The sequence below is a fragment of the Toxotes jaculatrix genome, chromosome 12, assembly GCF_017976425.1.
Source record: "Toxotes jaculatrix isolate fToxJac2 chromosome 12, fToxJac2.pri, whole genome shotgun sequence".
Classification (NCBI taxonomy): Eukaryota; Metazoa; Chordata; class Actinopteri; family Toxotidae; genus Toxotes; species Toxotes jaculatrix.
In genome coordinates this window covers 5,776,184-5,788,252 of record NC_054405.1, presented here as the reverse complement: position 1 = coordinate 5,788,252, position 12,069 = coordinate 5,776,184, and the positions used below count along the sequence as shown (strand labels likewise).

The window sequence follows — 12,069 nt, the reverse complement described above, 5'->3', positions numbered from 1 at the left end:
GGTCTCACGTGGTTTTGGTGTGTGACAAGAATTTCTCAACTTGATTTAAACATTTACATGAGGACAATTTCACAACTTTAGTAAATTCCTAGACCTGACTGAATTGACAGAAGGTGAAAACACTGGTAATTTTGTGAGACATCTCAGGCACAGAACTTCATAGGGTCAAGAGTTCAGCTGATTCCCCTCACTGTCAGCACATTTCCAAAACTGCTTTAAACATTACAGAGAGTATCTGATGTGTTTAAAGAACACATTAAAAAAAATAGTATGATTTTTTTTTTTTTTTTTTTACAGGACATACCAAATGTGCTAACCACTTAGCTTTGCTTGACTCTTCCACACATACGCAGACACCCCTGTAAGACTCTGCTGTCCTCAAAAGTACTTTTTCACCCTCTAAGTGCTCTGCTTCAAGGACTGTATGCAAGTCCTCAATCAGCAGGTGAGGCTTCACGTTTCTGTAGCAGTGACCTCCATGACAGACAGCAGTGGGTGGACTCACACACACACGTACGGACACCCTATCCTCCCTAACTGCCAGGCTGAGGAATGCCAGTGACTCAAGAGTCCTTGAGGATGTCGACGGACAGGCCTGTGTGCAGGTGAGCGGGGGCCTCCAAACCAAAACCAGTACACTGTGTCCATGCTCACTGTCTGTTTCTGTTTTTAAACTGCTCTTATACAACAACATGAACTGATCAAGGCTTAAAGAAGACTTCTTAGAGTTGATTTTTCAGTGACTCCCCTTAGTCATACTGTTGCCATCCACTGTCTGTGGAGCATTAAAGAGGTTTGTCTGTCCAGTGTCTTGGCTTTTGATCTGGAGTCACATTTCTCCTGATTACCCAAAATAGACATGCTTAATCAATTCTTCTTAACCTACGTTTGTATCCAAAAATGAAATTAGATGAAAGGGACAGCTGTGAATCAAGTCCAGCGTCATAAAATAGCCACTAGAATCTTAATGGCGGGTGGTAACATTCCTCTCAGCCTCGTTTTTCTATAGTATGTGGGGCTGTTTTGGCAGTTTCTGAGTGCGTCCACAGGCAAGGGTCAAGAAGTGTTACGGCTCCAGTGAGTGTGCAGCCTGGTGCTGCAATGTATCATGTGAGCTCACAGCATGGGCCCTACATCTTCCACAGCTATTTCTGTCAGTGTAAAATCATGAGAACCACTTTAGCCAACACAAGGCTGGTCAGAGGGCAATATCTCGTTCTACACAGCGCCAAGTCTGTTCCCTCTGACAGGCCAACAGTCTGGCTTTATGTTCTAAATAAATTAGATTTCTGTCTTTTTTTAAATTTGATGTTTGTCCATTGGAGGTCTGGCTCTCAGACAGATGAATGTTTGAGTGTTACAGCCGGGATAGGAGTGACAAAACACCCTTTGCAATGGCCTTTGTGAGGAGGTGGAATGTCCAAACAAACACTTTCCCAGGGTGTGGGTAATTCAGAGAGCCATCCCCATAGGTCTGTCAGGTCGAACCCTGCAACTCATTATGGACTGCGCTGAGCTGATTTACAGTCACAGAGAGCTATAAATTGTGGTGAACTGTTATTTTATAACACTTGGATTTGCAGTAAATTACAGTAAATGCTGCTTAGTTAAAAAAATAATTAGCTTTGGATTCTGTAAGATGAGCTACACACAATGTCATTAAAGGTGCAGTTAAAGGAAAATGTCCGTGTAAAGATCAGGGTGAAGATCATTTAATTATTTTATAAATACTTCTTTCTTTATTTCAGTATACAAAATGTAGAAACAGTATGTACACCCACACAAAAGTGGTTTACAAAAATCCATGAGTTCAGCTCATATGCTCTAAAAAATAGAATATATTTTGAACTGCCTGCATGTCAGACATAAAGGAGATAATGCACCATTTCACAAAGTCCTTAACTGTCTTCTCTCAATCCACAGGGATGCAGACGTGTCATGATCCACACAGGACAAATGGTGAGAGTCCAAAACATCAACCACAAAAAATGTTCCGTGATTGAAAAGTACTTGAAGTTCCCTTTGTGTTCCCTTTTCCTCTATTGTCCATTTCTGCAGAGGAAAAAGTTTTAATAGTACCGACCAGAACCCTCCGAATTCCGTGGGGTAAAGTCAAACATAAGTCTCTGTCTCCAGCATAAAATCCAATATTATTTCTTTTTAATAGAGATATAATAAAATAGACTTTCAATATCCCTGGTGTAGGAATTTATAATCATTAACAGGAAAAAGAAAATACCCAGGAGGACGGCGGTCGTCACGTAAACCGACTGGCACTGTCGCCACACTCTCCACGTCCAGGTGTGTGAAGCGAGAAAGGTTAGAAGCCCAGTTGGCAGTTTGGAGATTCGATACAAAAATGATACTGACACAAGAATAGACCACGTCTCGCTCAGATACACATGCTAAAGCTTAAGACAGGATTAAGCCTTCTTGGTATTGTAGTAGTGCTTTGGTTAATCTGTAGCCTCGGGTTGGCTGAGTACACGTGGAGGACTGCTGGTGTGGGCCGGCAGCGACGTGGACTCATTTGCAGACATATCTCTCTACAATCCGTTCACACTTCTTGCAGGTTACGTAGCAGCACCAGTGGTACTTGCAGTGGCAGCGCTCCACCAGCTTCTCTGTGTACGGGTTGTAACCACGGCCGCAGCACATCAGGTCACAGCTGTCACTGCCAACTGAGGTTTTGTTGCACTGCCTGAAATCAGCATAGACAAGAAAAATAAGATATTCAGTTAGAAATGGAGGCTAACAGATCTGGAGTGTAACAGACAGGATACGAAGCTAACATATTTCCAGTTTGGTTTCCTGCCTAAGACAATTAAGTTTACAGCTTCATTCTAAAACATTTTGTACTATCTCACAGCCTGTAGAAAGCCCACAATAGAGCTTTAAAAGTGCTTGACCGACCGGTGTGCCTTAACCTTTTGTGCACTCCTTCTTCCAAACATTTTTTTCTTTCATTTGCTTTTTGTTTCGTCGTCTCTGGGCAGTGGATGCTTTGGAGCCTCTCGTTTCAGAAGCCTGAGGCATCTTGAATGAGCAGGGAATAGCCCCGTCGTAAATCACACTTAATTCAAAGGGCTGCCCTCCCTATCTTTAGCGTGCCCTCTCCACATAATTGCATTGTTTTATGATGGCAGAGTGTTAATGACCAGTATAGTGAGAGAGACGCTGAGCTGATGGCTGCTGTGGGAGTGAAGAAGGAGGAGGAGGAGGAGGGACAAGAGTGACTGAGAGTGTAAGACAGGTTTATTACACTGCCGAGAGCTGGGAAATAGACACAAACCCCCACACAGTTATTGCCATCAGGAGTAAGATCTTGTTATATCACTGTGGGGCTGTAAGTAGAGCAAGAGGACAGGATTGTACATCCCGTAGTTCACATCTGCTAGTTTAAGGAGAGACACAATCATGTAATTTAAGACTATAGCACAGACTTAATAGTGTGCCTCTTCCCAGGACCATGACACTTTTCTGCACAACTGATCACACTTTATCCATTAGGACCTGCTGCTAAAATTCACTTTCCCTGCCCCAGATTGTCTCATTAGTCAAAGACTTGACTCTAGGTTCCAATAGATACATGCACATACACTCACAGCTACTCACAGACAAACATCAGCACCACACATTCACGTAATGACGGCAGCAAAGTGGGTGCCTCGTGAGTTGGCAAAAGCACTGATGTTACAGACTGTGTGTGGCTGCTGCGTTATCAGGCTGCAAGAGATGCACTGGGCACAGTGAGCGTCCCTGACATGAAGCATGTCTTCAGGTTATCTGTAGGGTGGCTTAAAGCTGAGGGTACACATGATATAGGCAGTCATATGATGCATAACATTTATAACATACAACAACACCATCAGTCAGCTAGTGAACTTCAGTGACTTACACAACCATGACTGCAGGCTGGTAAAGCTGAAGAATACTAAGGTAAATCTGGACACATTGATTCTTATAAAGAAGGGTTTATCTGGTTTAACTGGTTAAACTGGTTAAACAGAGCATCAGTTGCTTCCGGTTAATTTATTTGAGACTGAAATTTCAGCAGGCCCACTGGTCATCTTCAAAACTAAAGAATAATGCCTGAGATACAACCCATCATTCATGTTAGTCCCCAAGCTAGTCCTGCATATTTGTGCCATATTTATTTAACACTGCTTATCCAGGTCTCAGACACAGGACTGCTGTGCTGCCCACTAACGTCTCACAGAGCTCAAACCAGTGACGCTGTCCCAACTAAAACACTGGAGCTGTATGGTGGAAGCACGTAAACCTTTATCTTTGGGGGACTCGTTAACTATTTCCCCATTTGTGTGGCCCTCTCCAATCGATATCAGCACTGCTGCACTCGGCCCTAAGAATAACTGCATTAGTCATTGTTTCAGATAGTGGGACAAGGACTCCAGTCACAGTGGCCTTTCCACTGACACATGCTCAGACAAGCCACAGACGGAGAACTCTCAGGGGCCACGGGTTGTTTATCAGCCAGTCTACAAATTAAACGGTGCCACCAGGCAGGACTGCACTTTACTAGAGTCAACATCCTGTCTGAGCAGACACCTAGGATTGGATTGGTCATTTCCTATTTGTCAGCTGTGTGGGTCTGTCGCCGATTCTTAGTCATGCAAATAAATCTATCTCCAAACAACAGAGAGCTATCATCACCAGCAGATATACCCTTTCTTCTCATGCACACTCATAGTCAAACACAGTGACGTGACGGTCTCACCTGTCCTGGGTGCCAACAGAGCCCAGTTTTTCATTCACGGAACAGAAGTCCGAGGAGCTCTGCAGGTAGACCAGCTCGTTCTCCCTCACTGGCCTGATGTCGATGTCTTTGGGTACCAGCTGCTTGCGTGTCCCAGTTTGTCGGTAAACCACTTTGGTGGCAGACAGGTACCTTGTCTTCAGGTCCATGGCGACCTCCCTCAGGTCTTGCAGGCCCCTCCAGCAGGTTCTTATGGAGCAGGAGCCAGACACTCCATGACATTTACATTTCAACACCAGAGCGTCTTTCAGTACCTTGACATGAGGACAGAGGACACGGAGATTAGACAGAGCTCACTGTACTTTATTGAATTTTTCTTCTTGCTTTGTTATAAGCAAAAATCTGTTCACGCTGCTTACCTGTCTCCCGACCTCACTGTTGTGTAGGTGCATCAGTTTGTTGGCATGGGAGCCTGAGCGCTTCATCTTCATAGGAGCGTCAGAGAACTTGGAGCCCATCATCAAACCGTAGTGCAGGTTGTCAGCGCAGCCGCCCCAGCGATAGCCCGGCTCTAGGATCTCAGCTGGGATGGGGCCGCACGAGCACAGACGCAAATCTCCAGAAGTGCACGCCCGTGCTATGGTGTGGCTGATGGTTGCGGCGGAGAGGGCGTAGACAAATGCAGCCTCCCTCGTTCCTGTCAACACAGAAACCCAAATTATATAGATTTTTAAAAAAAGGAAGACGCCAGGTTTTATAGGCTGTCGGCCTGCAAACTGATAATGTAGAAACAAAGCCATTCAAAGATGATTTTATCTGGAGATCAATAATATAGCAGTTATTAGATCTGCAACTAATTATTATTTATTGGTTGTAATTATTATTTTCATTATTGATTCTGTTTGTGATTAATCCTTTGGCCTGTTCAATGTCAGAAAATAGTTATGTTTCCCGTCACAGTTCCCTAAAACCTGAGGCCAGGTCCTGAGATCAGGTCTTGTTTTGTCCAACAAACAGTTCAGAACTCAGTCACTTAGTAACAAATCTTTAAAATTTAGAAGCTTGAACTAGAAAATGTTTGGCATTTTTGCTTTAAAATGATTTTATTGATTAACTGATTATTAAAATAGTTTCTGATAATTTTTCATTAATCAACTAGTTGATTAATCAATGAATCATTTCAGCTCTACCTGTTATTAATAGCAGCAAATGATCTGTAGATTCAGAAATTTTTACTTGAAATTATATTTACAACTTTTTTTTATCTATCTATCATTCTATCTGATCTATCTATGGCATTTCCCAACTGCCTTCTACGGTTTTCAGCGCTTACACAGAATGTACGTGCATACACTGAAGGCCCATACATCGATAAGCCGCAGCATTCAAACCAGTCACCAGTTTTAATGTTGTGGACACAGTATATTTATGCTGTATACATACACCATTCAACCACAACATTAAAACCGGTGACTGGTTTGAATGTTGCGGCGGATCTGTGTATGTTAAAGGCCAGGGAGCAATTGGAAGTAAGGGAAGAAATCATGTATAACTGTGGGCTGGTTAGATCAAAGCCATCCCTGGACAGAGATGAGCCATTTCCTGTTCAGTGCAGACTGATCATTTGGCAAATGGCAGCCATGTCTTTTCTAGGGAAGGCTGCACAGCTCCCCCACCCACAACCCAGCAACAGCAACTGTCTCTGGCTGATTCAAGGTCTTTCTGGCAAAAGAAACAGCTAAGTCAGACTGCAACGTAACAGGCATGCAGTGAGATAATGCTGCAGATTTTAGAAATAGCACGGCAATGATTAAATCATACAGAATGTACACAGGCCGCGAAGGAGGGGCTTTCTCAAATAACAGCTTCAGCACAAATCCCTGGCTGAAGGCTTCTCAGAAATAAATGATGGAACACGTTGGCTGGCAGCAGAAAAGTGGAAAGATGAGGCAACTTGTCATCTTAAAACCAGAAATGATTTTTGAAAAGGACATGATTCTGTATCAGAGGTCTTTAGAAAGCTGTCATGTTATTACATAGAGAAAAATCTACTGTGGCGTGTGAGCGCAGACACCATTAAAGGCCTGAAGCTCATTTTCATCAGTTACTGTAAACTGAACTGCAATACGTGCAGCACTTAATGACCCTGACTTTGGATATTCATTGAATGTCAAGCATGACCATAAACATTAGATTCTTGCGGGTAAAAAACTTGGAGCAGCTCTTTGGAAACAGCAGAGCCCACGCTGTCATTCCAAACTGTTTATGACCATACCTCGGTCGAGGTCTGGACGATACTTTGGGGCATCAAGGGGGATGTCAATGGAGGAACAGTTCCAACGCATATCCGCAAAGGTCTTCTGGCATGTTTTCTTGACTTCACGTGCTGCTTGGATAATGGTTTGCATGAGCTCCAGGTTGCTGCGGCACAGCTGAGCTTGGGAGGACACCATACCGGGCAGCTGCTTACAGTGTTGAGTCTGGTTGATGTGTAAAGATGCAGGAGCGTGTGATAGTGCTCTGCAGGAGGGGAGAGACAAAAAAACAGGAGGTATTGTTCAGTATGAATTATACAGTACACATTTTCTTAGTCGCAGGGGTGATGACAGCAGCGGTGATAATTTGCTTAATCACATGTTCTTTGTTTTATGAGTTGTGAAATTATGGGACTAACAAGGCTGTGAGTTTTATTTACGCTGGTGTGTTAGCCATTTGAGTTTCTTGTGTACACATATTTCTAGCCTGTGAGACACATCAAGACTCCAAAAAGTCGAAAAAAAGATAATGCTTCAGGCGGGGAAATATTTTGGCATGTGTCACAGAAAAGAACCAGCTTATCACAGTGAAAATCCCAGAGGAAAGTCAGCAGCAGATACATAAACTGTAAGTGACGCGTTCTTGGCACAAGGCGTTTCTTTTGTTAGAGTACAGAAGAGGCCTGAACATTACGCCAAAAAATATAAAAACCCCACTAAATTCTGATCCACAGTCAGATGAAGAACTACATAGATCCCTCACTATTTGCATTTTCCACCACAGGAAACATCTTCCTCTGTGGCCTCAGTTTGACATGAATCCTCTGTTTCCAGACTATTAAAGGGTGCACACATTGGATTTACACAATTTAAACTTATTAAGGATTAACTTAATAGAGAAACCACAGGCAGAGCAGGTTAGCTCTGATCTCTGCTCTCTGTGTCTTACATTGTGCTGAGAGTTTGTGAGAACCAGGCAGCGCCGCCTGCACCTCGGCCTGTTTTGCATTAGGGGCCGAGGGGCCGCCACTCTGTGCCCGACGATAAGTTGCGACTCCACTGGGCTTGTGTTAACCCGGCACTCACAGGTGTTTACAGCTGCATCTGTTTTGCATTGCACCGCTGTGCTTTATCAAGACTGCAAGACGTCTCGCTTAGATTCAGCACATGCCATCCCGGCTCTCATGGCACATCTGCGTAAGCCTTCCCACTGTGGGTGTAACAACCACTCGCTCTGATAAGAAGCCATGGATATTTTTGGCAAAACCAATCCAGGAAATTATGCTTTCACAGTGATCAGACATAAGACACAGGCATAAAAACTCAGATAAAGAAATAAACAAAAGAACACGCAAATTGTGAGGGAAAACCTCCAAGGGTTTATAAGAATACCAAACAAAACCATCCAAAACATTCAGCTGAAACATAACAAATTCAAAAAATAGCAACTTGGGAATTTTATGTGCTTTCCAAAATTATTGTGAAAATTATTGTTTACTTGTACTGTACCGTAAAAACAGTGTGGTGTTAGGGTTAGGGTACAAGCAATCAACATGTGTCAACATTTCCTGTGTTGCAGCTTCCTTCTAGAGCCACTATTTTTCCACTGATGTGAGGCCTGACGAGACCTCGTCATCTTATTTTCTGTTCTTATCGTCTGATTATTAAAAAGCAGGAGGTAAATTCAATCTGAGACCCTAGACCTGAAACACGCCATCTCCTTTAACTGACGCTGCATTAAAGTTAATAAAACAAGGAGGTTTCCGTTCATAACCTGAAGAACTGCCAGCTAATCTACTGTCTCCTTCATCAGATGCACATGCACACAACGCACAGCCTTCCCCTTGATCAGGAGCAACTTGAGGAATGCTGGGGCCCATTTCAAAGCTGCCATGGGCCCTCTGCACCGTAAAACACTGAGGTAAAACACTGAGACGTGCAGCAAAGAGCCACACAAAAATGTGTATCTTCATGATGACATTGGCTGTGACATTGTTTGAAATTAAAGCAGCGTAAAGATGGGGACTCGGCTAAAGAATGAAATGGCGGCGGTCCTGAGAATACTTACAGCCATTTGATGCCAGAGCAGACCTGAGACAGCAGCAGAGCTGTGAGCATACCAAGAGGCAGGGCATGAGAGCTGCTCCTCATGGTTGGACAGTGGCTCCAGTTCACGCAGAACACAAATACAAAGGGCTGTAGGGCTTCTTGGCTCAGACTCAAAAGTCAGAGCTCATGGCACGGCCTCCTCTCCTAAACCCTGTAATAAACACAATAAATAATATCAGTGACTTAGCGGTCCCACAGCCGGCCGGTTTCAATTTTGAGTATTTTTCTTTGATGCGTTGACGTGTCTAAGAACCACGGTGAAAGCCTGTGTGTGAGCTGTGAAACCTTACAATGTTTAGATCTCGAAAAGATAATTTAAAAACAGATCGAATCTGGTGACAGAATAATCTGATTAAGCCACGTAAGAAAATCCGATAAAGGAATATCACTTTATTCACTGTCAACAAGCTCAGACAATTTGCTCACATTAAATAATCAATAACTGCATAACAGAAAATAATGAAATGAGCATGATTGTTGACGTACTTTCTTGATATTTCACTCACACTACAGTAAGAAAACTCATGGTGATACAGCAACAGCTCTGCCTCCTTCTACATGCAAATAAACACAAGAGACAAGTCACTGCAGTGAAACCTAACAGACAAAGAAACCTCTTCCATTTTCAGAGGGTTGTTCTGAGTCTGTTGCTCAGTGTTAGTGGGCTCAGTGCTGACTGTCCTTCATGAGTTTTATGAGCCTTTATGTCGTCTCCTAATCTCCTATGGTATATCTGAAATATACAATAACACAATAGTAAGATCACTGCTGGTTATTGTTCAGTTGTATTTAATACCACATTGATGGTGAGGTTTAAACTGTGTAGGTTATGTGCAAACACACTTTGAGGACTCCACATTCAGACATGGAGAGGCCTGTTTCTTGTGTTTAACTTCTATCAAGCTTGTTGCTTTATTATTTCGCACAGATATTTTAGACTGTAATTCAGTTGTCACCTCTGCTCCAGTTGGAAAAATGTAAAGAATTTCAGATGGAGTGACAGCAGGGGGGGCATCAAGGCACATCAGCAGGAATCAGCAGTCAGCGGACAGGGGCAGCGCATCAGTAGCATTATCTGATAGGAACTCTGAGCAGGAGATAAGCCATCTCTTTGAAGAGAGCTTAAACTGAGCGCGTTAAAACTGCAGGTAGCTGTTAATGGGCCATTTTTTAAGGAGCCACAGTTCCTGTTCTTGTCGCTGATTGGCTGAGACGCGTTCAAACTGTGTGAAATCACTTACTTAATTATTTAAATGAGCAAACTGAAACTCACCAATACTATACGGTGTGCTACAACTACTTTTCAAGCACGAGAGGCCTAACCCATGGGCTTAAATAGTAGAATAATTAACCTATCATATATTATCGATTAAAAAATAAAGTATTTCCTGAGAAGTTTACAGTTTTGTTTGTCGCTTGGCGTCAGATCTGTTTGAATAAGTCGCGGCCTAAAGTGGATTTACTGCTTAAAGTGGTCTGCACGTCTACACAGCTCCGGTTTCCCCCGAAAAGATAAAGGCCGACAGGCTCACACACCATCCGATGTGTGTCTGTCATCAGCCCCAGATAAGCCGGGGCAGGATACACCGAGTGGATTATTATTTATCATACTTCCAAACGATCAGTGGAGATGGAGCTGGCGGAGATTAACGAACAAGGAGATTTTTTTAGAGCAACCTTATAATAATGTCATTAGTTAATCTGCCTGAGAAGACAAAAGATTTCATGAGGGGAGACTTAAAACGTCCTTTAAAAGACAGTTGAGTCTTCTGAAGCATGTTGCAACTAAAGCCGAGGATATTTTACAAGAAATTCAGATAAGTAACTGACTCTAAAATCTGTGGGAAGTAAATTGGAATAAATTCAGCTCAGACTAATCTTGGTTACAGTTGTTTCCATTGTTTGTTTGTTTTCAGCAGATCACGCCTCTACAGCCAAACTTGGTCTACCAACAAAGCAATCAGCTATCTGTTCACTGAATAAGCCCACACTTTAACCGTATCCAGTGCGCATTTACAGGCTCTACACCCACTGAGAACACCCTGCTCCCTGTTAACTTCTCCTCCAGCCGAACAAGTTTAACCTCACCTTGGCCGCTGCGCTCAGTGTGTTCACCGCTGGATAAAGCGACACCGGAGGGAAAATGAGTGAAGTGTCAGCAGGTCGGGATATCCTTCAGAGCGCGCTTTGTGTCCGTATCAGCCTGACGCTTGAGTAAAATCCAGCACGGGGTGGTGGAGTAGCTCCGGACAGGTACGCATGGTGTGTATCAGAGTCCGTCAGTGTGTGTGAGAGGGAGAGAGAGAGAGATAGAGAGAGTGTGTATGTTAGTGTGTGAGGGACAGAGAGAGGTCTGAGCAGAGCAGAGTGAATGAGCCTGAGTGGGGCAGACTCAGCTCTAAAGTACCCCTGCCCTGCTTTGATCTCACTGCTGATGTCAGACCAGCATTAACATAAGAAAGCGCGCAGCACCGGGACCAGAGCGCAGCTCCTCGGAAATACTGTGCTGCAATGTTGTTGGATTGATGAAAGTACTGTGGAATACTCCCCTAATATCCCCACAGGGAGCTGAAGTGAGTTATTGTGCGTCTGTGATGATGAATAGTCGATATAGTGACCTTATTTTAACGGCATTTACTCCCAGAACATTCCTGTAGAGATTCCTGAAGTTCCCAAAGGACGTTTTATAGCGACCGTATTCAAGCTTAATGGCCACAGTTTCATTTTCATTCATTTTCAGTTATTGTATAAAGAATATAAAGATATAAAATACTACATTAGAGTTGGATTAAGCTGGTACATACATAAATATGTAAGAGCACACCTAGTAAATTGTGAGGAGGTAAAGATATGGTTTTGGATCACAGTATTTTTTATAGTCACAGCACAATGCCACTCAGTTATGCGTAGTTCTGTTTTATTCTTTGTAAACTGTTCTTCTGTCTTTTTACACAGCGCATGGCCGAAACAGTGAGATATTAAATTCAT

The 12,069-nt window shown here is 43.2% G+C and overlaps 1 protein-coding gene across 1 annotated transcript; it reads right to left on the bottom strand.

Moving 5' to 3' along the window:
- Positions 1-1,706: 1,706 nt before the first annotated feature.
- On the bottom strand, positions 1,707-11,436 carry wnt11 (wingless-type MMTV integration site family, member 11). The gene is made up of 6 exons (XM_041050817.1): positions 11,170-11,436; positions 9,041-9,232; positions 6,993-7,237; positions 5,137-5,414; positions 4,739-5,031; positions 1,707-2,701 (listed from the first exon to the last, which is right to left on the bottom strand). Exons 2-6 carry the CDS (start codon positions 9,121-9,123, stop codon positions 2,527-2,529), a joined length of 1,074 nt encoding a protein of 357 aa, XP_040906751.1. The 5' UTR covers positions 9,124-9,232; positions 11,170-11,436; the 3' UTR covers positions 1,707-2,526.
- Between the last annotated feature and the right edge of the window lie 633 nt (positions 11,437-12,069).